Raw genomic sequence first — 13,834 nt, forward strand, 5'->3', positions numbered from 1 at the left:
TGATAAAATATTTAGATTGCTAATTAAATATTTAGTTTCAAATTCTGACATTTATAAATGAATAGTGAAAATGTGACTTTGAAAAATGAACTCCCAATTTTTTTCCTCTGATGACAGGCTAAATAACTGAAATTAATGCTCTTAACTTCTAACTGTGTAACTCCACAAATGGCGCCTCACAGTTAGGAACCTATTTGGGTAACAAAGAAAAGTAATCTTTTCACTTTGTCCATTTAAAAGTATGAACAGGAAAATGTTTTGGAGACTAGAATAATTCGGTTAAAACAGCTTTGACAACACCATTGAAAACAACAAACCCACCAGTCATGAAGTAGCAGATAGAGTTAAGTCTAATGTCCTTTGTTCAAGCAGACGATCGATTAACACACACAGATACACAGAAGACTGAATATTTAGAGTCTGGCTTAAGGGAAGATTAAACACCATCTACATGCCACACTGGGACTGCTGCCGGTGTCTCCGAACGCTACACATCTGGCTAAAGGACTGTCCACAGCGGGAGCAGCTGTAGGGTTTCTCCTGTGTGTGAACTGTGCGGTGCCTTTTCAGGTGACTTGAAGAGATGAAGCTTTTCCCACACAGTGTACAGCGGTAGCGTCTCTCACCAGTGTGGACAAGAAGGTGGACCCTCAGGTTGTTAGGCTGGGCGAACCCTTTCCCACAGTGGGGGCAGGTGTACGGTCTCTCCCCCGTGTGAATCTGCTGGTGCTGCTCCAAGGCAGCAGCGTTTGGGAAGACGAGCCGGCACACCGCGCACACCAGCAGCTCCTTATTAAACGCAGCGCCGTTCCTGGGCGGCCGCCGTTGGCTAGGTGGTCTAGCTGCAGAACCTGTGCAGTGGGAGGGCGGAGGAGGATGTGGAGCGGCGATGACGGCAGCCATGTCAAAAGATGGCGCAAAAGCAGCCACTTCATGAGTGACGGCCATTGGACCGTCTATAGCGTCTGCCTCTCCCTGGGAAGGAAAGGAGGACAAAGCATGTGCAGAGTTTGTGTTCCCCAAACCCAGGTGTGCAACTGCATAAGCTGCACCAAGATGACTGACCCGCTCCTGCATCCAGGCCAGATCCAGGTCCAAGTTAAGGTCAGCGCTGGGTTCTTCTGATTTCACAGCAGCTGCCAAATTAGAAGGATGAAGGCTGTCATTTGTAGTTTCCTCTGGCTTCATTTCGCTGCCTGGAAGGCACTCGGTAAACTCCCTGCTAACGGGGCTTTGAACGCCAACGCTGCCGGCGGGAAAACTGCTGCTCAAAGGTTTCATGGCCTTCCGTTTTGCTCGAGGTCTGAAGGTCAGATCTATTGTGGCGTCAGTGGGAGACGGAGAAGACTGCGAGGAGGACAGCAAGGTGCTGGTACTGGTGTCAGTGACGATATCAGCAGGAGGAGGTTCTTCACTCTCATCCTGGGCTGAAAAAGGACAGAAAGAGAAAGAAGTTCTCCAAGTAAAATGGATCCACAATGCACAGTCACCTCTGAAGTTTCAAGTTTACATTTTCTGACTAAATAATTCATAGGAAACAATCACAATTCTCAAAAAAGCATACTTTGTTACAGTTCATATAAACTCTTAACATAAATTTGCTATAATTGGCAGCAAAGTCTTGTTTTCTTTGATTTCCCATAAGAAGCAAAATCTAAAAATGTAAAAAACAAAAAAAAAAGCAGCAACATTATTGTCAGGATCAAAGGTCCTGGAAAAATCAGTAAAAACCAACCAGAAGCAGCTAAAACTACGATGGGAGGACATCTCACCAGAAGAAAGGTCGCCACAGTCGGTGCTGATGTTGACCTCCACCTTCACATCCAGGCTGCAGCTTTCTCGCTCCTTTTTCACCTGTTTCTGCAAGGCTAGCTTAGCTTCTTCTTGCTGGAATACAGTAAATAAACCAAATAAATAAACTATTTATTTGTTAGTGAACATAGAATATAATTGGATGTGTTGTATGAATGGATTAAATAGAATAGAAAATGTTAGTTTTCATCGTACAGGAGGACAGTATTTAGATTATCGATACTGTAGACTGATAAATATAACTGAAGGTACATTTTGGAAACTGTAAGATAATAGTAACATAAAGGACAAATTATATGTATTCCAGACTGAAATGTACAATGTGTATACTGGAGGAGTCAGTTTTATGTTTGATTAGTGTATATATTTTTATTTTGTTACTAATATTATTGATGCGTTGTTTACACTGTAAAACATTTGAAGGTGGTTTAACTTGAAAATGAAAGTCCACCTGCTGCCTTGAAGATCCAATTTAAGTCACAAGAAAATTGTTTTGGTTTTGACTCAAATTAAAGTTCATGAAGTTGATTTAACAAGAGACAAGTTTTCTAAACAGTTTTTTAAGTTTGTTAATCTTGAATTTTGAGTTTTAACTTAATGCTGCGATTTAAACCAAATAATTATTTCACAATATGCAAGAAAAAAATCTGCCCTGGTTAAAGGTCACATTTCTCTATTATTTTACTCACATTATCAAGATAAAATAACTACTTATTTTGCTTTAAATTCTTATTTCAAATTGCATGAACAAAATTTCTGATCTGATAATGAACTTTATCAGAGGTTCAAAATCTAAAACTTGTTAAATTTATTTGACTTAAAGAGTAGAAGATAGTCGACACAAATGTGGCTCAAATGTTTTACAGTGTACGTATTGAAAATAATAACTTGAAGAAAACTTTAAAACTTGACCGTTTCTTCTGTTTACTTCTAAAACAATAAATATTGTCTAAATTTCTATTGATCAAATACAGCACTTAAAATATATAGAAATGTTTTTGTATAGTTTATTGTTTAACTTCAATCACTGCTGGTCTTAATGTCATGTAAAAATAAGATATTTATTGATCACAGCATATACTGACAGGTAAATCTAGGAGACGGTAGTAGAAATAAAACAAACCATCATGCTTCCACCACCGTGCTTTACATTAAGTAAAATGTCTCCCAGTTAGCTGCTTTCTTATAAACTCTTCGGTTCTCATTGAAGTATTTTTGTTTGTTGTTTTATTTAGTTGTGTTATAAATGCTTGAACTGTTTCTTTTATGATATGTGGCGACAATTTGTGAATCACGTGATGATATTTTGGGCTACGAGTGTATATAATGTCAATTTAAGAATAATATTTCTTAATTCTTTGTGATTTTCCATTGAATATTGTTTTTTTCTCTCAACAATAGTTGGACATCTTTATTTTAAATTCCAATTTATATTTACCTGTGAGACATGATGAAATGTTACGTCTTCAGATGCTGCAGGAAGAGGCGCCAACAGAGGCTGATGGTTGCCAGAAACTGAAAAATATGACATAAAACTGTATTATGCATTATTCTTTACCAAAAAAAAAAAAGCTACTCCTTTAATGCATGACTTGGTTTTCAGTCAGGTTTGCCTGAAGTTGTTCTGGACCATCGTTTTTTAGGTTTTGAGGTCGTCACAGAAAAGGTCTACAGGTTTGGTTCTGTTAAAAAATAATGCTACAAATCAAATATATGTAATCTACCACTTTCTCTCTTTAAAAACTCCTGCTCTTTCTAAAACAACGCCTTCAGGAAACATTTACATTGGCCAGAGTTTTTGTTATCGTTCGTTTTTACTGCTTTTAAATGGAGAGAAATTAAAATTCTCCTGCTCTTTTGTTTGTCCAACAGTGACACCTTGTGGTCATTTTGAATAACGGTATATTTCTTCGTGGGTTTTATGGACTGCTGAAATGAAGGAACTAGAGGGAAATTCTTAAAATAACGTCGTTGGAAAGCAGAATGAGGTAAATATGCACAATTGTGTTTTGTGATAAGACATGTTGTTTATTTAATAAGTGGTATCATGTCTTCGGTTATTTTGTTTAAGAAGGAAAACTGCGTGCTGAAAAATTAAGGACAATACATATTGTTTTTTATGAACATTAATAGCTTTATTTTATTTAAGGGAAATATAATGTTTTATTTTCTATTTGTTTTGAAAGACACTCAATGACTATTTCATTTATATTACATCATGATTAAGCCTTGGAAATTGTTTTATTGGGTTAAACATCTCCAACAATTCTGTTTCTTTTCCTCTTATGCTACAGTTTTCACAGTATCTGTTCAGTTTATCAGATATCATAGCTACATGTAGACAAGGACTTAGAGCAGGGTGTCCACAATGCCATTTGCAGCCTCTGAACGATTTCGGCCGGCCCTTGATCTCAATTCAAGAATGTCTTAATTTTGCTTTGCCGGGCAAATGGAAAAATATAAAGTCCAACACAGAGTATTCATCCAGGTTTCTGTTTTGAATGTATTTTAGTAAAAAGAGACAAAAAAATAAAAAAAAACACAAAAACTCCAGTGGTATTTACTAAAATGCAGACTTGGGCACAATCATTTAAGAAACTTTGCAAAATAAATCAAGAGTGAGCCATGTCTAGTTCTTGTTGATAAAAGGACACAAAAAATAAATAAAAATAAGATGAACTTTAAAAATGTTGGATATGGTTTGCTGTTTTTTTGTTTAATCTGGAAAACCTGCAAGAGCATTTTATGTTTGAAATCTACAATTCAATAAAATATTGTGTATATTTTATACCCACCTTTATTTATTTTTCCAAAATTTGATATTTTTGGCCAGATTGTCAAAAAGTTTGGACACCACTGCCTTGGAGTAAACTAGGAATGACGAAGCATCCAGTGTTGATATATTGGTATGGGGGGCCCTAAATTAAGATTTGCTCAGGCCCCCAAAAAGGCTTTGGTCGGCCCTGGTGGAGGGGGATTCTGGAAGCCACGCCCACTGAGCGTCAGCCTCAGACAGCTGTTGTCACCAGTTGATCTCTTACACCAATAAGCTCGTCTGGGATTCACAATCATCCCCATCCCCATCCTGACATAACCCCAAACCTCTCCTCTAATCCTGCTCATTCACACACCAACGGTCCCACCGGCGCCATCTCCGTCCGTTTACCTTCTCCAGGCTTCAAATGGACGGCGTACATTTCCTCCCGCTGGCGGCTCCTCCTCAGCCTCTTCTCGCAGCTCCTCATCTTCACGTCCATTTCCTGCAGCCTCTGCCGCAGGGCATCGTTCTCCTTCTGGCTCTTGTCGAGCTCCAGGTCCATCTGGGAGCGCAGAGCCGCATAGCCAGCGTCCACCAGTTTGCAGATTTCCACCACCGCCGAATTGGCCAAAATCTCTATTACCGAGGCGATTTGCGCCTGGAAGCCCAGACAGTCCTCCATCATCCCCAGCGGTCTTCCTGGTGCCGTCTGGATGGACTCATACAGACAAAACCAGCCTGCTTCTTCCAGTTAAAGTGTCTGCTGTTTTTAAACTGTCATGTTCCGATTCCCGGCAAGGCGCGCATGCGCAGACATGAGACGTTAGAAACAAACAGGAATGCGTCACAAATGAATAAGTGACAAGTTTGAATTATTGGTGATACGCTAGATAATTTTTATTCGACGAATATATAAAATACTACGACGGCGCATTAGAGACATTGTAGATAGAAAAAAATGAGTCAATTTCTGCCAAAAATGTACAAGAAATTTTGAGATTCATCTATTAAATTTTCTAATGAAGAAAATAAAGGAAAACTTCTGAGTTTGTAAAAGTCAGGAATTTAAAAAAAAGAACTCCGAAATTTTTAGATTAGTCTGAAAGATGTTCTAGAAAAAAATAATTAAATAAAGTCAGAATTTTTAGGAAAAGTTTGGAATTCTGGGAAAAAAATTAAAATTCAGAGAAAAGTCAGAATTCTGAGATTAAAATCTGAATTTTGAAAAAATTCAGAGATTTAAGTAAAATTTTTGGAAAGAAATTGAATTTTGAGGGGAAGAAAATTAAATTTGCAAGAAAAAAAACTCAAATTTTGAGATTAATCTGAAAAATTTGCAAGAATTTTTTTTCTGAGGGCAAAAGATGAAAATTAGGTTAAAAGTCAGGATTCTGAAAAAAAGTTACAATTCTCAGGTTAAAATCAAAATTTTGAGAAAAATAAAGTCAGAATTTTGAGGAAAAAATAACAAATCTGAGAACAAAAACATTCTAAGAAAAAAATCCACAATTCTGAGATTAAACTCAGAAATTTATTTGTTTGTACTTTGGGGGTCCTAATCCTATTAGGATTCAGAGTCAGACTGAGAGCTAAATTATCTGGTTAGGCAGAGTATCTTAACAATAATAATTAATAATAATCTAAATGTTGTGTCTTACCAGTTTGATTAAACTGATTTCACTTATTATGTAAATGAAAATGCAAAACAAAACAAATGCAGACATATTTATAACATTTAGATCTTTTTATTAACATTTTGTTTGCATTCAGCTGTTGAGTGAAGAAAAGGCAGCAAAATTCAAAGCTTAACCAACTGAATACTTTGGTGCAGGAAGCGTTTCACAATATTAAATCAGTGTCTTGTAAACTGGACAGATAAAGATTTTAAAGTACGAAAAAGCAACATGGAGGCATTCATCACTGCTTTCTGCTCCTCCTGTAGTTTGCGTTCACCTCTTTCTCAGACATTCATCGACAACAAAAGGAACTGGAAATGAGGAAAAAATGCAGGTAAATCAACTTGATTTGTCGCTAAATCAAATTTAAATTTGATTTCAGCCGGAGTTATGTGAGGGTTTTTACCTGCATTATGTTCATTCTTACTCTTCCCCTGTTGTGTTCATCCAGGGCCTGGAAAACTCCTAAATAAGAAACACAATTCAGTCTAAATTAAGGTTACTATAGTTAGCTACCAAAACAAAACAACAAAAATAAACTAAAATAAACTAGTGACTAATGGGAAAAATAACCAGTTTTCTCCTGGTGTCACTTATATCAGCAAACAAAATGGCAACAGAAAAAGTTGGGTGAAAACGCCACAGTCAACAATAACTAATAATTTGAAAATTTTATCTTCTGTTAAGTGTTCTTTACCCAATTAATATTTTCATAATCACCATGCAATACTTTGATTTTAATTCTGCACCTAAAAATTAATTAAAATTATGAAATAGATAAAACTACAAACTAAAACTAAGCAATAATAACTAATAAAAACTAGAAAACACACTTTAAAAACTGAATTAGACAAAAAGTTACCAAAACAAAACAAAAAAAACCTATTATAACTCTGGTCTGAATTGTGGCAAATCAAAAACATTCATCAGGGATTAATATTGTTCAATCATAAATGTTGATTTTTACTGCTGTCTCTAATGAATAAGTTAATTTTTTTAACGTACTGAACATGTTCTCCAGACGGACGATGCAGGTGAGGTAGTCGTCAAAGTCGATGTCGTAGTTATCGTCTGCGAACCTCAAGCCAATCAGCTGCAGCAGCTGGTTGTTCAGGTTCATACCTGCATGAACCCAAGCAGAGTTTAGACGTGACCCGTCACTTCATGTAATGAGATCCACTTCAACAATAAGTCACACATTTTCTGGGCTTTCAGATTTTAACTGGAAGGGTCGTAGAAAAGTCTATCAGAAAACTTCATGAAAGTCCATATAAAAATATTGTTCCTAAAAATGCATCCTAAACAAATCAGAACTAAAAACCTACCAGAATCCATCTAACCAGTAATATCATATTATTGTTTTCTAAAATTTACTCTCAGTCCTTCTTTGACAGAAAGAACCCTTTGTAAAATCCAGGCCCTTCTTTTACGCCTCACTTTGTTCTCCTCCCATCTTCCTGCGGGAGGCAAAACTGACTAGCATTGGTTTTAGCTGTCAAGTTGTCAACATAACGCGCCAAATCTTAAATGTACGCATGATATATAAAAGAAAAAGAGACGCAGCGCTTTGCTACTTGTCAAAAATTCGACAACTAGATAACTAGGAAAAAGTTTTAACAAAACAAAAATAATGACTGAGAGGGAGGTTAGTTATGCTAGCTTGACTTTGACAACTTAACATTTAGATGTGCTGTGGAATCCGGTCTGTTTCGGTTCAGTGACAAAATAAAAAGGTGGCCTACACACCAACTCTGACAGATCATCAATAGAGAGCAGGTGTTTAAATGAGCTAATCTACCACAGCGGTCACTTATTAATAATCACAAAATAAACATCAAGCCTAAAACATGAAGCTGTAACGGACTGAATGTCTGTTCATTGTGTTGTTGGAGACTTTCACGTCTCCAGTTAAGGTTCACCGATGCAGGAGATTCCAGAAGAATCAGTGAGTTAAAACCAACCAAAGTTTATTAAAAATACAAGATATATCTTGGATATCCACTCAAGCACCAAACATGCAAAGAGTTATCCAAAGGCAAAGAGATCTGAAGTTTCCCCCAATGACTGTCTCACTGTGCTCTGCAGACCAAACCCCGCCCTGCTCAGAGCAGGCTCAGCCTTTTGTTTTAAGGCCAGCAGTCATAAAACGTTTTATTGAAGCTACAGAGAAAAGATGACCACTTTGAAGCAAACAGCTTTGATCTGTAACCTCAATTCCTGTCCAGGACAAAGTTATAAAACTAACAACCATTTGATTCATCTCCTCTTTAATCCACCTTTTGGCTCCTACTGTGAAAAGCCAGGGCCCTAACCAAGCTGCAGGATGTCGTTATCACGTCCTTATGCAAATCCGTCTTACAAGATACCATTTGTAAGACTCACACTGGGAAGAAAACGCAGAACAGTGTAAGGCTACACTTGTACTTTCCTTGCAACTCATCAAGGTGGATTCATGATTATACATCAATGTAACATTCAACAAAAATCACTTTAGAATATTTCCACAGTGCGGGAAACGTTTGAGTGTTTTTTGGTATTGAATCCTGACGCATATTGTGGAGCCGTTGTCAGTCAGTTGCTACGGCAACGTGTCAGTGTAGCGTAGCCGATACACAGAGCAAAAAAAAAAAAAGAATATGAGTGGTTTAAAGTTGTTCCTCGACTGTTTTTTATGTCATTTTCCCCTTTGCTGTGGCGCACAGCACTGAATCAATCAACCTACATCTCCAGGTTTCATTTAGTTAACGGAGTTGTTCTACCGGGCAGCGCCGGCATTAACAGCATGTGAAAGAATAATTTTTTTGCCCTCAAAAAGATTACTTTGGGTATTTTTCCCCCCACAACACCCACTCCACCAATATCTTCACTGAGGAGCATATTGCTTATAAAAAGTCCTTCTTTTTAAAGTTAAAATATATTTTTATAACATATACGAAGCTGGTCAGTTTACTCACCTGCGGCTTTAAGAGCCGTGCGAAGCTCATAGGAAGACATTTTTCCTGACCGGTCGGTGTCAAAGGACAGGAAGAGCATCTGCAACAACAACCTGGTCTTAAATAACTTCACAATAACAACAGCAGCTAAATTTACTCAACCCTTCACCAATAAAATATTTCACCACATAAATCAGTACATACAATCCATTTCTTCATCTTGTCCCAAAACACCTTAAACTCCTGGAACTCCATCTGTCCTGTGTTGTCCACCTGTTTCACTATGTTAGGAAAAATCTTTACCAACATCTTGATAATCACATCATCCAGTATCACCAACCTATTTCTCATAATCTATTAAAAAAGTACAAAAATCTTACAGGAACTCCAGTCATTGTCTCCGTTTATAACATTACAGGGATATTTCAAGCTTTTCTTGAACTGGAATCCAGATCAGTTCTTCTCACGATGAACAGAACCGAGCCATCTCAAATAAAATGTTCTTTTTAAATCCACTAGAGCCTAATTAATATCCTCCAATAAAGTAGTCCACACAATCCAACAGAATCACCTTCAAAACTTCCTTCAGATGTGTCTGTTTATCACAAAGTTTTTATCATAACTTCTATTAGCAGGATATTTTTTAAGGTTTTCGGGTAAAAAAGAAAAAAGGCAGGAAATTTAATACCTAAAGTTAAAAGCTAATGCTAAATCTTTCTTAAGCTGTAGTAGCTTTCTGTTGCCTTTAGGGGGCGGTGTTCCTGCTTCTGTTGATTCATTTACTAGATTGGTGAAAAGTTAGAAGTTATTGTTGATAAAGTCGTTCACCACACTTTGAGATGTCCTGTTTTGGTTAAGACCAAACATCCTTTTTAAAACATTTCCTCCTTTTAGCAGAACAGGAGCCGTTTTAAACCTGCAGCCATGATGTGGAAGGATACGTCCATCAGGTTGATGATGCTGTGGCAGGTGCTCAGACTCAGGCCATCAAACTTAATCTCTCTTCCTGGAGACAAAAAAAAACAAAACATGTAATTATTCAAAAAATGTCTGCTTCAGGTTCAAGCAACAGATTCCTGAGAAAAAAAGGTCAAATCAACGCCACATTTTTTAAAATACAGAAGAAATTGGGACTTTGTGTTTTGTTTGTGTTATTTAGATTTTTCTTTTCCTAATTGAGCACATTTTGTTTTCCTGTTTCAATTCTTTATTATTTATTAGCACAAAAAAGTGACTACTTTATCCATTTGTTATTTCAAGTTTTGTGTTTTTGTGGTGTAGTTATTTTGCTTTACATTTTCTTCTCTTTTACATCCATTCTGATAAAAACAAAGATCTAGTTAGTTTGCTTTCCTACTTACGTCTGCTGAGAACACCGTTCAGCATCTCCTGAAGCTCTCTCACACAGATCGCTTTATCCTGTCGTTACATTGAGGAAAAATAAAAGTTACTCGTTTGCTGTTCATTTAAACTCTGGGAGTCTGGAAGAGCGTTTCTTACCGAACCGGCCAGCTGCTCAAACAGCCTCCTCAGGTCTTTCTCTTCCTCCGTCTCGTCCTCTGGAGCGCTGGGCAACGGTGGCTGCAGGACGAGACAAAACCTCAGGACCAGCAGACTCAATTTGTTAACTCAAGATATGATTTATTAAGAGCAGAACTGGGTGGAGAAGCAAGAGTAGCACTACTTCTACGTATCTCTACTCAAGTAAGGAAGCCGTCCAAGAAACAAGAAAAGAAAACGTCTTTGGTAAAAAGGCGATTCAAGTAACTGATCAAAACATCATTTAATATTTAAAAATTACATTATTAAATTAAATTACATTGTTTGTCTTGTTTTTGTGCCTCAATTTAGACAAACTAGTTATTTAAAATTTGAATTTTAACAATAATTTGCTCAAAGAAAAAAAACAGTATCCAGAAATTTTTACTCAATTAAGAGTAAAGATACTGCAAGTAGAAGTCAAGATACAAAACAGGAGTTCCTACCAGCTCTGATTATCAGTGATTTATTTACCTCAGGTAAATCTGCGTCCACATTGGTCCCCATCTCTCTGTTGAACACGAAGCATTTTGTTACAGCTGTAAGTCGTAAAACATTTCGTTTTGTTACGGGTTTGAGTCCTGCATTGACGCTGTACTCACATGGCTTCGGCCTTTTTCTCAGAGAAGATGCGGATGAGGAAGTCGGCCTCGTGGTGCGGCTGGAAGGTGGTGGGGACCAGCAGGTATTTCCCTGGCGGCAGAGTGAAGCGCTCCGACACTTCCCGCATGTTGATGTACGTCCTGCTGCGCGCCTTGGACGGGTGGTAGCGGAAGAAGTCCTTCCCCACCTGGTCCTCTTCGTCCGGAGCCTGAGAAGGACAGAGGAGGACATGAGGTCTGAGTTTGAGGGAATCCTCTTTGAAACAAGAGGAAATCATATGGCCAGTTTATTTTCTTCTGAAGGAAGGGCAACCGCTAACTGAAGCTAAATTTCTGTATAAAATCATCCTTAGACCAGAGGTTCCCAAACTGTGGGATTACAGGGGGGGCGCAGGAAGCCGTCTGAATGAAAAAAAAAAACAAACAAAACATGAACACTGTATGCGCTGGGTTTTTACCTTAGAATGGGCAACTCTCTGTTATTCCTATGTCAATTTGGTACAGTAGAGGCTTCCACACGTCCCATATCTGTGTCCTCTGTCACTTTTATCAGCAGTTAAAACTGTTTAATCCGTTGTTAACATGTGGTAACCTGTTTTTCCGAGCCGCCTTTAAACGCAACATGAGCGCTACGACGCTCGCGCTGAGTTTAAACAATCCAAATAAGCTGCTGCTGCTCTAAGCTCACATTTCTGTTTTTAAAAATAAATTTTTATTGGTCTAATGTAATATTGTAATTATTATTATTTTTTTAAATTTCACTTTCTGACCTCATACACTGCAAAGCCGATGGTTTCCAGGTCCAGGCCTTCCTTCCTGAGCTTCCGCCTGTTCTTCTGCATGAGAGCAATCACCACGCTGCAGACGTCATCGTCATCATCAGCGTCCTTCAGCTGCAGCCTGAACTGAGGGTTGGTCCAAAACGTGTCTGCACAACACAGGCGTTGACGTAAACGGTTCGTAACAGAAACGAATTACAGCATCACTTAAAGACAAAAGAGACAGTTCTGGAGAAAAACCGAGCACTTTTTCATCAATATTAAGGACTTATTTACACCTAAACAAGCTCCTATACCTGGCTGAAAAGTTGCTTCAAAGTTAGTTTTGTCTTTTTTCAAGTGTGCTAAGAAATAAGATATTTGCACCAGAAACTAGACAAAAATACTTTAAGATTTTATGTTTTTACAGTGCATGTTCTGCTGTCTGCAGTAGATCTGACACAATGACTCCAAATAACACTGGATAATGTTTTTAATTCTCAAAATAATTACAAATGCATGTTTTAGTAGTTTTTGTTTTTTATAGTAACATTTGCATTTAATTTAAAACACAAAATGTTGCAAAAAGTACCAGTTTTATGGTCTAGATGTATTTTTCTTGCCATGACTTGGAAACTGTGAACTTTATCCTTTTAAAACAATTTGCACAAATATCCAAATTCAATATAAGAAAATGCATTTGTCCTCTTTTTGTAAATTAATTATAATTTTGTACATTTTGATTGAAATAAAATGGTGGTTCTTTAAAAATTACAAAATTCTCACAGTAGCTATTTACCAAACATTACAAGTTGTCTTTTCTCAAACCTTCATGTGAAATTAGTGGCTCTAACTGAGTTAATTCAGGTGAACTGAGGTAAAAATGTCTCTCTGGGCTGTAACGGTCACAGACTTCTGCTCCAGATGAAAAGTCTCACCGATGTAGTTCCTGCAGCCTCCGGCGGTGGAGCCGCGGATCCAGTTGCCCTCGAAAACGTTGACCTCCCAGTGGCGCTTGGTGGTGTCATCCAGGGCGTCGGGGCTCATGTTGCAGATCTCCACCTTGTCATAGTTCCTCTTGAAGTCCTCAAACTCCATCCTGGAGTTAAAACCACACAAATAAAACCGTTTCTCTGTGGCTTCTGCATGTGGAAGAGTTTATGAAATACAACCTTAACTTCCCTGATGGGTCTGTGCTTTTATTGTTTTTATTTTGTGTTAATTGTGATTCAGTTATTTTTGGCTGATGTTTGGCATGAATACAAGGGCACAATTTAGGGGCATATATGAATTTAAAAAAATAAAAAGACAATGAAAAAGCATGTGTATATCGAGTTGTGGAGTGAGTTTGGCTAAAGACATGAAACAATGCATAAGCATAAATATATTGAAAAAGGGTATAAAATTATATTTCTAACAGTTAAATGGAAGATGAAACATAGACATAAACAGTAAAATAATATGCAATATTCTTATTATGCAAATGATTCAGATACATATATTTAAAAAAATGCACATATATAGTTTAAAATTGTGTTTTTACTTAAGATATTGATATAAACTGCCGCATGTATTTTGATTTAAGCTACACTGAAGAATAGCAGTTAAAAAACTGTAAACTTCTTTTTCCTTTTCAAACAAGGACAACAGCTAAAATGATTACCGTATGTTGGAAAACTGTTTTTTCTGTGTGCATTGTATGTAAATATACATGCATTCTTGTTTTGTTTGTTTTTTTATTTTTGATTCTTTAATT

At 37.2% G+C, this 13,834-nt stretch overlaps 2 protein-coding genes across 2 annotated transcripts in view; both read right to left on the bottom strand.

Annotated features, from left to right (window-relative positions):
* Positions 1 to 256: 256 nt before the first annotated feature.
* On the bottom strand, positions 257 to 5,521 carry LOC103153636 (protein sister of odd and bowel-like). Its single transcript, XM_007574635.2, has 4 exons — positions 4,979 to 5,521; positions 3,251 to 3,327; positions 1,773 to 1,887; positions 257 to 1,427 (listed from the first exon to the last, which is right to left on the bottom strand). The coding sequence occupies exons 1-4, from the start codon at positions 5,253 to 5,255 to the stop codon at positions 448 to 450; spliced, it is 1,449 nt and encodes a 482-aa protein (XP_007574697.1). The 5' UTR covers positions 5,256 to 5,521; the 3' UTR covers positions 257 to 447.
* A 778-nt stretch (positions 5,522 to 6,299) lies between these two features.
* Positions 6,300 to 13,834, bottom strand: part of LOC103153637 (calpain-9) — a 16,466-nt gene continuing 8,931 nt past the window's right edge. Inside the window, 12 exon segments of the mRNA XM_007574636.2 lie at positions 6,300 to 6,557; positions 6,653 to 6,711; positions 7,252 to 7,368; positions 9,201 to 9,279; positions 9,384 to 9,452; positions 10,121 to 10,185; positions 10,541 to 10,598; positions 10,680 to 10,760; positions 11,193 to 11,229; positions 11,321 to 11,529; positions 12,091 to 12,248; positions 13,017 to 13,178. Of these exon segments, the coding sequence (XP_007574698.2) occupies positions 6,531 to 6,557; positions 6,653 to 6,711; positions 7,252 to 7,368; positions 9,201 to 9,279; positions 9,384 to 9,452; positions 10,121 to 10,185; positions 10,541 to 10,598; positions 10,680 to 10,760; positions 11,193 to 11,229; positions 11,321 to 11,529; positions 12,091 to 12,248; positions 13,017 to 13,178 (1,121 nt within the window). The 3' untranslated portion in view covers positions 6,300 to 6,530.

Source organism: Poecilia formosa, unplaced genomic scaffold, assembly GCF_000485575.1.
Source record: "Poecilia formosa unplaced genomic scaffold, Poecilia_formosa-5.1.2 Scaffold358, whole genome shotgun sequence".
Taxonomy (NCBI): domain Eukaryota; kingdom Metazoa; phylum Chordata; class Actinopteri; order Cyprinodontiformes; family Poeciliidae; genus Poecilia; species Poecilia formosa.

Excerpts from the sequence above, each read along its gene's own strand:
- LOC103153636 (XM_007574635.2), bottom strand. The coding sequence starts at position 5,255 with ATGATGGAGGACTGTCTGGGCTTCCAGGCGCAAATCGCCTCGGTAATA. Across the intron at positions 3,328-4,978 it reads CCATTTGAAGCCTGGAGAAG|TTTCTGGCAACCATCAGCCT; the intron begins GTAAACGGACGG and ends CATATTTTTCAG. Across the intron at positions 1,428-1,772 it reads CTGTGGCGACCTTTCTTCTG|CCCAGGATGAGAGTGAAGAA; the intron begins GTGAGATGTCCT and ends GTCCTTTTTCAG.